General features: G+C 40.2%; 1 protein-coding gene across 3 annotated transcripts in view; it reads right to left on the bottom strand.

The window, feature by feature from the left end:
• LOC118740729 (retinoid-inducible serine carboxypeptidase-like) overlaps positions 1 to 9696 on the bottom strand; it is a 31278-nt gene extending 21582 nt beyond the window's left edge. Inside the window, exons 1-8 of one of the 3 annotated variants that reach the window (XM_036472378.1) lie at positions 8630 to 9687; positions 7434 to 8568; positions 5547 to 7375; positions 3750 to 4598; positions 3512 to 3687; positions 2562 to 3455; positions 611 to 1206; positions 165 to 541 (exon numbers count right to left, since the gene is read on the bottom strand). In XM_036472378.1, the coding sequence (XP_036328271.1) occupies positions 307 to 541; positions 611 to 1206; positions 2562 to 3455; positions 3512 to 3687; positions 3750 to 4598; positions 5547 to 7375; positions 7434 to 8568; positions 8630 to 9239 (6324 nt within the window). In that variant the 5' untranslated portion in view covers positions 9240 to 9687 and the 3' untranslated portion in view covers positions 165 to 306. Of the gene's footprint in view, positions 1 to 164; positions 542 to 610; positions 1207 to 2561; positions 3456 to 3511; positions 3688 to 3749; positions 4599 to 5546; positions 7376 to 7433; positions 8569 to 8629 lie in introns of those variants that run through there. The other 2 variants (XM_036472379.1, XM_036472381.1) reach the window with 2 other exon arrangements.
• Positions 9697 to 15208: the final 5512 nt, after the last annotated feature.

The raw sequence follows: 15208 nt of genomic DNA, 5'->3' as shown, positions 1-15208 counted from the left end.
AAATGGAATTATTTAAATGGAATGTTCACATCAAAATACTTCAAATCGATATCAATCAACTAAATCATATTTGTTGGTATGTTTTTTCTAGTATTTTGGATACAGAAATTTAGTATTGCTTTAGAAGTCAAACTAAATAGTAAAAATATTATAACACAATTGAGTACTATTGCGTTTTGAAAGCACATGAGCACATTAATACGTACATATGTACATACTTAGGTACATTTTTGGTATTTTTTATTTTGAAAACTTATGCGATTTCAATAATTCTAATTTAAAAAAATATTTAAAAACATTTATGTACTAACATAATAGAACAATATTTCCACTTTCATTGCCGGCTAAGAATGTGCGATTTAACGGTAAAACAGCCAGCGAGGTCAGCACTCCGCGGAATGTTTCAGCGCGCAACTTGGTGACTGTGTGTGCAGCATGTGAGCTGCTACAGTCTGCATAAATACCGACACGATTGCCCGTGGTGGCATATATTAATTCCGAGTCGATGGTTTGAAGGAAATGGGCGGGTTCGGCGGGTGGTCTGCAAGCAAAGACATTTGAGAAATATCATAAAATGTTTACAGATATCATAAAAACGTGAAAAACTCACTTCAATTGATAGTGCAAAATGCCATCCGTTGCATGCCATACTGCCAAACTGTGATCCAACGCCGAGCTGATCAATTGCTGATCATTGGGTGCAGCTAATTGTAGTAAATCGCATTCCATTGGTCGCCAAGCGTTCAAAATGCAACCCGTACGTGTTTCCAGCATAACAATACTACCCGAAGACAGTCCTACGGCGAGCCAATTGCCTGATGGTGCGACCGTTAGACAACGCACGGTGGCATTACTCTGTGTTGCAGTGTTACTCACACGCCACTCGGTCACATATTGCATGCAACGTGTATCGATTATTTTCACTGACGATTCTGCAGTGCCGGCCATGATGAGTGGGCTGGGTGAGGGCAGTGCTTTAACTACGGTTATGGGATTGTGTTTGGGCGCATCTAACACGCCCAATGGACGTCCAATGAAGGGATCCCAAACATGTACACCCGAATCACAGGAGACCACAAAACGCATAGCCTCCAGGAAAGCGAGTGAATGTATGGATTTTTTGTGTGCTGTGTAGGTGAATTGACAGGAGGTTGTCTTGCGTCCGTCGCCCTCGCTGCGCAGCGACCATAGTTTAACGGTTTTGTCCTGAAAGTGGTATGTATTTTTTCTCTGTCTTTACTGCTTTATTTTGTCACCAGTATTTTAAAATGTTCGGTATTTTTTGCGTATAAAGCACTTTTTTCAACCAAACCAATACGAAATTTAAATGAATACAAAATTTTGAAACCATGAAAAATTAAAAGTTTATGACCTAAGTTGAGTAGCGTAGGCCTGAAGGTGCCGCTATAAAATATGCATGCGTGGGAGCGCGAGCTTTTCTGATAATAATAATAATAGCTTGGCGCTTACACATATGTTAGTGTTTGGCCGAGCTTCTCCTCCGATTTGTGGCGTGCGCCTTAATGTTGTCACACAAAGCTGAGGGACCTACAGTTTTACGCCGACTCCGAACGGCGATTGTATTTTTATGAGGAGCTATTTTTCATGGCAGAAATGCACTCGGAAGTTTGCCATTACCTGCCGAGGAACGACCGCTGTTAAGAAAAAACCTTTTTTCTATATTTTTTTGTTTGCGATGTTGCTTTGACCAGGGCTTGAACCCATGTGCTGCGGAGTGGAGGCGCGCACTGCTTACCACTACACCACAGCGGCCGACTGATTTCCTGAATAAAAAAGTACTCTAAACCATTCCAGACTAGGATCATAATCACGTTCCCACGATAAACAGGTCTAGGTGTCAGGTGAAAGTAGTAACTGAGAAATGACAACATATTTCTTGAGTTTTAAATGTGATTTTGAAATCGCACCGCTGAATGTCGACCAGAGACCGTTCGCAAACCAGCGCTTTAATTAAGGAGTGAGGGAAGTTTTTTCAATGTCATCACGTGTGATTAATCTCGTTGAAGACTTTCGACCGATCCAGTATAATAGCTCAATGAACACATTAATTTAAAAAAAAATCTTACTAGCTCAAAAGCCGACTGTCAAACCTTAACATAACTAGATAAGACGCGCCACCACTCAGTCTGCGTGAAGTGTGGCATAAGATATAAATAAAGCTTAACTCATAACAGCGGCATCTAGCCAGGGATATTTCCTTCTATGTAGTATTTTCTTCTGCATAGTTTGAATCAAATCAAGCTTTAAGTAAGATTTTTCTAAACATGTTGGCCCCATTGCCACCTTCCCTTTTTATTTTAGAGCCTATGATGAGACCAGTAGGGAGACAATTTTCGGATCGCTAACTTCTTAGAGAATCTCCCCACAGATATCTAAGGAACAAGCTACATCGTTGAAGTCGGTGCAGTAGTTTTTGAGCCAATGAATGATAATACAAAATATTAATTGCTATGAAATTTAACAAGTGAGTAAATAATATGTACACACAATACTTACAAAATAAAATATGAAATAAATTTAATAATAACTTCTTCACTCACCTTAGAAGCCGATATAAAACTATTCTCGTTGTCCAATGCCAGAATCGAACGCACCGAATTTGTGTGACCAACAAAGGATTGCAATTTGATTTGCTTTAAATTCAACATCATATCCTTATCGGGACGACTGGTTTCGTGACGCCAGTATGCCAACCAATTGCCTTTCAAATGTCTCACAGTTGGTATTTGTTCGAATTTGTATGCGACCATATCCAAAACTTCCATTGGTCCAACATCCTGTTGCGATTGCTTAACTGCACCGGCCGCAGCAGCACTAACTACTTCAATGCGGTTGCCAATGACATTCGTGCCGAAACTATTGGCCACAGACAATTCAAGCTCCGTTAAATTATCTTTACTTTTACATGGGCTATCGACCGCATCGTCGTTGTTTGATTTGCCAGCAAACGGTTGCAAAGAATTGAAGTTGGGTTGCTCGAATTCGTGGCAAAGTGTTAAAATAAATTCTAAATTGCAAATTGTACGTTGCATTATAGCCTCGCCCAAGAAACGTAAGAAGGACAAGTAAGAAATGTGCGCTAGTGCCGGACAAAACACGTCGCGTATCTCTTCACGTTCACGGCTAGAATATGCGCCGCCGTCTTCAGCCGCTACTTCGCTTATTGGTGATATCGATAATGGGTTGTTTGTCGAGTTTTCAAAATGTTCTCTAATACCAAATGCCTTATCGAATATAAGGAAAAATGGCCGAAGTGCGGGCAAGCATAAATGCTCCTTTGACATATCAGGACCGATACGTACGCAGAGCGTATAAACTGCATCCAACCATTTACGTGCCAACACAGAACGTCCCAAATAGCCGCTGGGCATGAGAAGACGTGTTGAGCCAAGTAAGCGCACTATTGGCAGAAGTATAGTGTTGAGTATTGTTTCCTGAAAGAGAAATATTGCAAGAGGTAAGCGTGAAGGTTGTACAATAGTATTTATACCTTCAAATGCTCCATTAGAGTGACATCCATCAAGCAGGGCACTAAGTACTTGAGCAGTTGTAATGTACTTATGATAGCGCCCTCAAGACTGGCTGTTATGCGCTTTGCACACAAAGCAATTAGCTCACTTATGTGTGGAAAATATTGCATCAGTATAACTTCCTCGCCGAATAAAGCTGTTAAAATTTGTAAATACATATTCAGAAACTAAAAGACTGAGAAAATATCAATGGCATACCAGCTATGGACATTAGACACTCCAGCACACGGGCTGCACTGCGATCACCCACTACACGCGCATCGGACATGGAGAAATAATTAAGGTTGCCCACCTCCGCATGCTCACTAGTTTCTGGCAGCAAATTCTCTTGTCCTACATAGCATAATGATAGCATCTTGAGTAAATTGCGGGTAATATAACGCGAGGTAAGTGATGGTCCCAGACGATGTGCCAACCAAATCAAACTTTCTGCACTCATCTCGGAGATGCGATTATTTTGTGCCGCTTTAGCTTCGGACATTTTCGATATCACCGAGGCTTGCAGCGAGTCCAAAGCAACTTGTGACTGCAATTCGGTTGCCTTCTTGCTGTCGGGCATCTGTTTCTTGTCAGCAGCAGCAATTTGTTGAGATTTCAATTGTTTTCGTTCCTCCTCCACTGCTTGCGTAATAATCTCAAATGAATCGATACTTTTGCGTGAACCAATATCACAATCGATGGTATTCAGTTGATAGCTGCGTCTTATGGCGCTGGCAGGTATTTCAATTGTTGGCGATTTGGGGCCTAATTGTGCGGTGGGTGAATCATTTGCGCACTGGCTACTCAACGAAACCTTATCACCATCTTCCAGAGATGTGCTGGAGATTTTTGAGCCATAGAAAATTTCTGAAATTGCTAATTTTTCGGATGCTGTATCGCTTTGGTTGTAATCTTCTTTAGCTTCCTCGGCTGGAGTTGGACGCATGTCAAAGGAATCGATTGATTTATTTTCACTGGTACCACAATTGGAGATACGATCCGAAGAATTGGCATCATCATCAAAGCTAAAGACATCTTCGACTTCGGGCTTCACTGAGGTGGTGGTGGCTAAGGAAAAACGAAACAAAGACAAGTACTGATAAGAATATAAATGAGATAGTCATAAATATCGAAATCGATAAATAAAATAATCGATTACAAGTAGATTGGTAAAAACCATCCCTATTAAAAGCACAGATAAGAAAATCATACATAGCGGAATCGATATATAAAGCAACCTGTAACAAGTTTATTGATAAAAGTCATTTGAGGAAAATTTGAAGCGTGAAATATAAAAATATATATTTACATATATCGATATTGATATAAAATTTAAATACATAAATCGCTAATCGATAACCTACTGCCGTTATATTGATTAAAATTGTCGAAAAAATATAATACAATAACCTACTTAAGGCATATCGATAAAAGTCAAGGAAAATAAGTGTACAGGTACATATCGATAAGTGTATCGAGAAGTGATTGTTCATAGTATGGATTCATGAATTGATCGATAACGGAAGTATATATTAACATCGATAATCGATAACCTACCTAAGGCATATCGATAAAAGTCATGGAAAAAATAGTATACAGGTACATATCAATACGTGCATCGTTAAGAATATTGACCAATATATCGATAACGATAAAAATATTACCATATAGATAAATATTTTTATACACATATAATACGCATAGATATGTATCGACAATTTTATCGATAATATAGGTAAATATCGGAAAAATTTATCGAAAATATTTAGCTATATATTGTGTATTGTATCAATAATCGACAAACATTTTCCTATAATTAATCAAATAGGATATTAACAAATTTAGCGATAACAAAATCGATACATTTATATCGTGAAACGAGATGTATATCGATAGACAAAACATTTGAATTTAGGTTATTTTACATAGGATTAGGTTTGAGTAATGCGTGGGCTGCTTTTTAACCATATAATTCTTCATTTATGAAAACCATATTCACATAATCTTCACACTCACCCGGTACTTTCACATGTAACGTTGCATCATCCACGCTTTGTTCGGCCTCCTCCGTCGACATCAGAGTCAAAGAGATATCATCTTCTGTAGAGGCATAATTTAAATTCCGGCTTGTTCTCCGACTACCAACACCCTCGCCATTTGTTGAGCTATGATAATGGAAGCCATTGCCGTCTTCAGGCTCCTTGTAGCCACCAACAGCCTCAATAAGTGGCGCAATAAAATTGTGTAGAAAACACTTCAATCCGAAGCGTACAATTAAGCGTAAAAGAAAACTGTGATGATAGAGCTTAACGGACTTTCGCGATTTGAATGAACTGCTCATGGAGAAACGCACCTGCCCACCACCTGCGCAATTTGCATCCGCTATACGTGTGCGCACCGAAATCATGCCACGTTCAAAGCTTTCCACATCGTATAATTTCATAATTGGCAACAGCAGGTACTTTTGTGTATTCACAATGCCGAGCGCCTGCGCAACTGGATCGAATAGATTCCATGCAGTTAAAATCGATGTCTGTTCATCCAACAGCAAATCAATAATGTGCGGTAGCAATAATTCTATGGGTGAAAATTGTTCATAACCAATGGGTTCCAACAAACGGCCGATATATGCACAGCAAGACATCACCTTACACTCGGCTATTTTGCGTTCGAAGAGGACACGCTGACGATCCATGTCTGTGTATTTCGCGCACTCACGTCCATTGCAATTGAAATGGGTACACAACTCCAGCAAGGAAGCGTTGAAATCGAATTGATGCAATGCGCGTATGAGCGCATAAGTTGGGTAAAAATTGGAGGGAAAAGGTATTAATTGGTTTGCGAAAATTGGCTCGAGTAATTGAGTGGCTGAAGGCGATGGCAGCCCCTTTTCAGTGATCAGGTCGACTCGCTGTAGCTGCAGCAGCAGGGCGACGACGTAACGCAAACACTTTGGTATATCTTGGCAATGCATTTTAGCCACTGTACGGCAGGCTTGCAGTCGTTCCTCGATGCTGGCGTTGACGCCGTTCATAAGCATTGCGCGCAGGCGATGCATAGCAAACAGTTCCACAATGAGGCAACCCAGCACTTGAAGCTCACGCTCCCGTTTCTCCATTAACAGATGTTTAATTGAGCGCTTTTTCAGGGTAGTTGGACTTGGCGCAAGTAGACTTTTGGGTTGCTGTTGGCTTTGTGTTGCGGATGATTGCACAACATTTGATGCACCCTCTAGAAAGAGACGATTTGTAAACGAATTCTCCGAGTAGTGAGCCTCAAACAACATATCACTGTTTATAATTTTCTCCACTGTATTTGTGGCTGGCTTTTGCTTTGGAAATGTACGTGCAAAGAAAGTCTCCATTGTTTCGAGCGACTGGAGTAGCGCACAAGGATTATAATCTTTTGGCAAGTCAATAAAATTAGTGCTAGGATAAAAACTCGAACTGGAAGTCATATCGCTAGAAATGTTGTTTGCGCGCGAAGACATACGCGGCGAAGAGGATGAACCTGCAGTGCGGCGTAAAGAAGTGGACATAGCAGAAGTATCGGTTGCAATTGGAACGGCTGTATCGGGAGCGTTGAGATTTTCCGTGCTTTTGGCAAGACGTCTAGATTCGTGTGGACGCAGCGTGGAGCTGGCGGAACGGGGTGAACGCGGCGGTGCGTATAACTGGCTGAGACGTGGTGGTGTCTTATTGAACCATGGGGATGGGAAACGTTTGGCAGGATGGGGAGTGGTGAAAAGTTGCACAATGCCACGTTGGCAGAGATCTTTGTGCTGATCGACCAAACTGAGACACACATTCTTCGATTTTACAGCAGCTTTGCCGGATAGTTTGTAGCTATAATTTAATATTTAGGTTAAATGACTGTAAGCATGTTTCGATTGATACAACTCACCCAAAATTGAGATCAATCCAATGCTGGAGCCGTTCACTTACATATTGCGACTCTAGAGCTTCTCGATGTTTTGCGATGAAATCTTCTGGACACGACGCCCATGTCGGCAACTCTAAATCGTTTAAATCTTCATGTATGCTCTTAAAAATCATGGGATCCGAGTAAAATTCTGGTATGCATTCATCTGGTGTCCACTGTTGCAGGCGTTGTATAGATGCAGGATATTCCGCAGGCACCCAAATGGGACGCACATGTTGGCAGAGTACGTGTTGCGGCGTGCGACGCGCCATATAAACAAAGTAAGTGATTTCCGAAAGAAAGTCAGACACATGATGCGGTGCCTGAGTGCTTGCAATAGCTGCTATTGGATTACTAAGCGTATTTAAGCCCTGATGAGTAGCGTGCGAAAACATCAAATCCAAGTGTACATCACCCTTATTGAGACGATATTTGCTTTTGGACAAGTCGCGCCAATTCAGGCCGTTGCGTGCTGTAAAATCACTTACCCACGGCATTATGTGGTGATATGCAGGGTTGTCGAGACTACGACCAGAGGCATTATTTAATATCGTTAGATAATCGTAATTGGAAAGTTGACCATTGCACCACATCTCACAGTATTCACGCAACGTAAATTGCTCCAAGTCGTACGCGAACTGTAGATCAAATTTGGTATTGCTTGAGCAATCCGCTGTGTCTTCGTCAGCGTCATCGTCATAAACGTCGCAAACAAAACTGGCATTTTCGTTTTCTTCTATTACCACGGAATTGTCTCCTTCTGCGCCATGTCCCGTTTCGGTAGGTGATGGTACCGCATTTTCAACATTATTAAGTGACAGTATGCAGCACTCAAGCCGTGGAAGCACTTGTATCCAGAGATTTTCACGCACCATAATGTCATGTAGACGTATATCACCCAAAAAGAGGCCAGACGTTTGAAGCGCTTTCGAGAGCTGTATGATTTGGTAAATGATGAAGAGCGATTTGTTGTGAGATTTACCCAATATTGACGGCGAAAAGGTAATGCAATCGTAGAGACTTGTTACGATGGCAGGCGGATAAAAGATTACGCAAAAGTGCGTCGAAGTTTCGATTGTAATTAGAGCGGGCATAATATTCGCATGACACTCAGGGCCTGCCAGTGAAAAAGAAAGTAAATGAAAATGTAAGTATTGAAACAGATATATGATTCATACCAGCCACATCCTCGCCAACTACGTTCACAGTATCCAAGCCTTCGCGTAAACGGTCTAGCTGACAATGTATGACCGGACAATTATATACACGCTGTATCAACTCCTTCAATACAACATCATAAAGTACCAGACTGCATGTGGAAGGCGAACTTAACGTTCTGACTGCTTTACCAACAGTTTTTACATATTTCACACTGGCACCAGGATAGCGTTTGTATGCCGCCTCCCAAAGATTTTTAAAATTTGTGCTTGTCACATACCCAAGCGCTTGTGAATAGGTAAGTGGATAGTTGCCGCCAGCATCTATGCCTGCGTCTAGGCCACATTCACCTGTATGGCGTTGCAGTGGAAATACTTGTAAATTTGGTTTCTTCGGATAAGTTTGCAGCAATATGCGTGTCCATGGATGATCCAGGGGATCAGTTGGATGAGCGCGCTTATCTAACTTGGGCCAAACAGTGAACGGTGCTATTTTGCGTCGTTGCTCCAAAGTCTGCAACCATTGTTTGTCACAAATCAACTGATAACGACCAGCTACAGTAGTTTCACACAAATGCTGTGCGTTTATGCCGATTTCACTGCAAAGCGTGTCCATTTTGGAGATATTCATTTAATTACACTTAACTATAACATTTTTCTTCAATTTTAGTAGCGCAATTTTTTCGCAACTCCCCGATATTAAAACGTAATACAGCTTGGTGAGCAACCTGCTTAAACCAATATTTCAATTGCACAAGATATATGTATACTTTTAGCACCGAATTCACATTGTTTCATTACTCGAGGTCATTTACTTTAGGCAATAGCTAAAATTGTTATTAGAAAACAAAGAGATGACCTTTTGCAGCCAAAGTAACTTTCTGATTTATTTGATTGGGCAGCGATAGGCCGTTTGGTATCGATAGATGGACGATAGTTTTTGTTATCAAATACGGGGATAGTGGTTGATCACCGTTTTTAATTTAGCAAAGAAATGGGAATTATAATTGAAAATTATTGGTTGGTATGATTGTTTGAGGTTTGAAATTCAGTAAAATTTGTGTTTCACTAAATTAATGGCTAAACTTCTCGTTTTAGTAAAGCTTGTTTAAATTTATCAAACAACCGATACTCGCACCACTAATACTAATCAGCTGTTTGCCAATATGACAACACAGGGTGATGTGAATCCCCAGCCAATCATTTTTTAACACTTTCTTAGCCAAATGTTTGTATAACATAATTTTTAAACGCAGCGTTGAAGCTCCAAAACCTTTGTAACTTTTGTAACAGAATATATAAAATTGTATAAAACAGTTGGAGTCGAAACTTGATAACTTATAAGACAAGGACCGCCAAATTTTTATACATGTTGATTATTACTTCCTGAGCTTATGGGCCATCGGGATACCACTGAACCACTATTATAGCTTACAGTTCCCACTGCGTCCTTCGTCGGGTGACTGCCAGATCCCCCAGAATCCTGTGCGCTACTTACTTTCACCAGCGACGAAGTTCAGTGGATCATCGGGTAGCCTCCAAAACCGATGGACTATGCTGTTTGATGCTTGAATACTGTGGTCCGACAGGAGGAGAATACCTCACTAAGGTCCTCAACTTGTCGGTGGCCACTCTCATCTTGGCCAACATGTGGAAGTCTGGGAGGGTAGTTCCAATAAAATCCAGGAATCCAGCCGACAAATGGAGAATCTCATCGGCCAATAACTCTCCTTTCCCCCAGTAAGGAAGACATTTTAGGCCTACTACATTTGCTACTCAAGTACTCCTGGTGCAACCTATCTTTTGCTGCGCATTAACATGACTTCCGTACCTTTTTTGACATTTGAGAGTACAAAATCAACAACAATCGTGATTTTTTCTTCCTACAGCATTCTTCGGTGGGTAAGGGCACACGTCGAATGACTATAAGGATGCATAATCTCCCAAAATCCAGTGCGCTTCTTTTTTCACCAGCGACAAATTTCAGAAGGTCCCGACGGACTATACCTGTTGTTGCTGAAACACAAGAGTCCGGTGGGAGTGGAATACGTCACTAAGGTCCTTAACTTTTCCTTGACCACACTCATCATAACCGACACGAGTAAGTCTGCGTCTTACTAATACAACCAGAGAATCCTGCCAAATAAAGGATAGCCTTATCTGCCAATAGATCTCCTTTGTTCAGTAGTGAAGACATTTGAGACCTTACAGCTCCCAAACTCCACATTCAACCTAACTCCCACTACGCACCAACATGGTTTCCGTAAAGTGCATTGCAGCATCACAACACCTAATGCTGTAAACCTTTCGGTAACTCGCAGTCTCCTGGTAGTGTTGTAATTGTGAAAGGCTGTCATTCAAGCTACTATAGGGCATTTCGACATTATCGCTCCCACAGGGATTAAAAAGATAGACGACGAATTAACTGAGTGGTTGACAGTCATCTGGCCTTTTAGGGATAAAGCCACGAAGCTTAGAATTTAAGGAAAAATGGCTCCACGGGGCGTTGCCCGCTCCGTGTTACTTTCAACTTTTACATCTCAAAGCTTTCTCAGCCACCGGAGGGAGTTTCATTGATCTCCTACGCCGCCGAATGCGCGATGTTAGCATCCGACAGGGGGTGTTGATGTGTTTAAAAGCAGACGGCTATCTCTCTGATCTGTCCGGCTATATCACTCATATGTAATCAACGGCGACCTTTCTTAACACCTGGAAGCAAATGGTCCACTAGATTTAGGCATCCATGTAGATGGCACACCAAAACCGACGGCCAATAGCCCGAAAATTGTAAGGCCTAATTTTGACAACTTGCTTTGCATGTCCGGGCACAAAACCGTAATTGTCAATAAAGTACAGAATCACAACAAAGGCCTCAAAACCGCTCGCCGGCTGGACTTTGGGCAAAGAAAAAAAACATTGTTGGCAGCATACAAATACAAAGGAATTGGCTCGGCCGAATCTAAATTATGCTACGCTAGTTTGATCACCTGGGACTAGCAGGGTTCAGTGATCGAAGCTGCTGAGCTATCAGAATACCGCACTCCAGACAGCAATGGTCGCCGAGACTCTATCCAAGCAGAGCCTTCTTCCAGGAACGTCAGCAGATATCTCTATGAACTCACGGATGACATCAAAGACATTCGTCGAGAGACAATTACCAACTTCACCAACTCTCGCCCCGTGAATCCCATTATAGCAGTGCAACCACTACCCATTGCAGACGAAGAGTTTCAAGTCTGGATACTGTAGTATACTTAACTCGTACTTATGCCGACTCGTCCTCGATATAGGTACCCAACGCACGACCGGTTTGTGAAGCACGTTTATTGTACTCATCATGGATACATAGTAGTAGTAAAGAGAAGTTCTTACAAACACACGCACGCCGGAATTTTTTCCATACGGATGAAATAAAAATATACATACATATATTTCATCTCGAATTGAGTATATGTACTTTTAGGATGCACTGTAGGTTACAAATACCTCAGAGAACATATGTATGTAGGTTGCCTTGAACTGTTCAAGGCCAGCCCTGATTATATACTTTGTATATATTTGGTCATTCTGATAAGAGTTCAAATGCACCAGACTGTTAAAACTGGTATTATTTATAAACAATATTTTGATTTAATTGAACAAATACAATTCATGATTAGAGAATCTGCAACATGATCTACTTTCTTTCTGCGGTTTTGCTGTGACTAAATGGGACAGAAATAATTAAAATTAAGCTGTTGATATTGTGAGTGATCGATCGTTTTTATGTTATCACATAAACGAGAAGCCTTTTCATGGCAGAAATACACTCGGTGGTTTGTAAGTAATTGCCTGCTGCGAGTATATTAGAAGCAACCTTTTTCTATTTTTTAAATGTTGTTCGGATCAGGAAATGAACCCTGATCCACACCGCGTAGCAGCATCTCCAACCACTCGCCCAAACTTGGAGAAAATGAGAGGTTGGTAGATAGATTGATTGAAATAGAGGTATGCACTACGACCAAGAGAACTATTCCACGCTCAACAATTTGCAGTACCCAAAAGTTTTAGGAGATTTCCAGGGGTTAGCGATTGTATCAATTCACACACACATAGAAGGGCTCAGTCCCTATAGGCGGCGAGGCGGCTGCCGTTCTGGCTAGCCGGTCCGCTTCGTCGTTGCCAGCAACTCCTATTTGAACTGGCACCCACGTTAATTGAATGTCATTGTACTCCGCCAGGATGTTCAGCATATCAATGCACTCAAGAACCAATGAGGATTTGAACTCAAATGATGAGAGGGCCTTGAGTGCCGCCTGGCTATCGCCCAATATTAAAATTTTCTGATTACGGTAATTTCTTCGTAGGTTAATCTCTGCACACAGACTTGTGTCGATAAAACAAAAGGAATATCGTTGACCAGGTAGGAGGATTTTCAGGGTATATTTTGGAAAATTAATTTTAATCAAGTACATATTGGTCATCAATATCTATGACCTTTTGTAATTTTTCGGGTATGTTTGTATTTCCATCGGTGTAGAACTTCTGCGGTTTATCAACGAGAAGCTCGGCCAAGTGATTTCCAGCAGCTCTTTGGTCGGCTTTCTTCAAACGTGCATAGCAGAGGAATGAATTGATCGCTTCGCCAAATTGTTGTGGTTCATAATGGACAATTCCCTCCCAATCCCATTAAACGCGCAACATAACCTTCTTTGCCGTCCATTCAGACTTTGAATTCGTTTGTGGAGGGTCATGCACGCTTGCGTCACGTTTTCTTGTATTCAATGCATTTTTCATCGCCCGCAATGATTCGATTTTGTTGCGTTTCAGCAGCGTTTCACAGAGGGTCAATAAATTTTTTTTCGTTAATTAACGTGGTACCCAAACATCGAGCTACTTTGAGTAGCCTGGTCTTTTTATATGATTCCAAACTGTTCAGTGGTTCATGTTTAGAGCCTCTGCTAACTCCTGGCAGCTTGCATGCCGGTCTTGCTCAACCATTTGCATTCTTTCATCGACTATTTATTCCACTGACTGACCTGCCAGAGCGATGTGCATCTTTGAGATCAAAATTTCCCCAACGGAATTTTAAATTAATATAACTTTTTGCGCGAGCGACGAATTACAGAGCTGTCGTCACTAAATATGTAGCCTGTAATGTCAACTTTCATACCCACCTTTAATTAGTATTGCCAGATGTATGAGCATCAAGACCAAGTAGTGACAATAATCCGCAGATACTTTTCATATGACCCAATATACCCTTGTGGTCAGCCGATTAAGTTAAGTTTTAAAGTTTGATTAAGTTCAAGTTTTGGCTCTTTTTCTTTTGTCTATTTAATGTCTATAATTTTTGTATAAAAGTTTACCACATTACATAACCAGCACCACATAAATCCACATTTCAAACTTCGTACGCAATTTATAAAAATTAAACAAACTTTAACAATTACACCCAAAAATTGTAAACTTTTCATTAAAATTTTTTTTAGAAAAATTTTAGGTATGCAGTTTTATAGTCCATTAGTAGGTTAAAGTGCAAATTTTAAAACGCTAGAAAATCGCGTTGATTTTTAATAATTTTTTTGGCTGACGGTGTTGAGCATTTTGTTCCATATAAAGTATGCTCGACAATTACTTTTATATGGAGGAAAATGCCGCCAAAGCAACAACAAAATACATGTACATTTTTGTTTTTGTGGTCCTGCTATCACCTTATATTAATTCGCCTTGTGAATAATGATTATTTATATGGATTCAAATGCACAACTCCACCAGAAAAAAATTATCGAAAAAATAGGATCTCTTTCTTTATTATTCTAAACTTGAATGGAATAAGTATAAAACTTGAATTATTTTGAAAATTCTGATTAAAAAGTTTGAAATTATGAAGAAAAATTGCTGAATTTTTCTTTGTTTTGCCCAAAGTTTGAAATTTTTATTTACATGATTTTTGTTTAAATTTACCTTGCTCTTCATCTTAGCCTTTATATTTGCGCATATTTGTTCTTATTTTTACCTTTGCCTTTATCCTTTTCCTCATCAAAGTACTCAACTTTACTTTCATTCAGGTTTCAGTCTTAATCTAAATCTTTTTCTTAAACTGCTTATTAGCACGTTTTTTTGTTAAATTAATACCATGTGCATACATTTAAGAAGCACTTGTTTCCGTCTCAACCATTTCCGTTGTATTTTCCAATTTACTCTCAACCGCCGATAAAATTTACCATAAAAAACATTTTGGATGTCGTAAAAAAAAATGCAAAATACTTTTGTGAGTGACGGTGGTAGTCACTAGTGGTAGTGTGGTAGATGGCAGTTTCTTTTGTTTGTTGATGCTTCCGACAGGGTCGTAGTATGGTGCAATTTTACTTCGTATGTACCGCAATCAATCAAAAGCCAACAGCATTTTAATCATTCATATCTCTAATAATGTCCAATTAAAATGGACTTAATATCCAATTTTCGAATTTGAGATTAGGGTTTACTGTTTTCCACTTGAAGCGATAAAAATTAATAATATTTTTATTGTAGTTATATGTATGTAAGGACATATGTATGTAAAGTCAGCGTTAAAAATATGCACACCCTGACGTTTTCAAAATTTTAATTATTCATATT

Source organism: Rhagoletis pomonella, unplaced genomic scaffold (genome assembly GCF_013731165.1).
Source record: "Rhagoletis pomonella isolate Grant_MI unplaced genomic scaffold, Rhpom_1.0 Rhpom_scaffold_00006, whole genome shotgun sequence".
In the NCBI taxonomy this organism is placed as follows: Eukaryota; Metazoa; Arthropoda; class Insecta; order Diptera; family Tephritidae; genus Rhagoletis; species Rhagoletis pomonella.
This window is presented reverse-complemented; position numbering and strand designations above follow the sequence as displayed.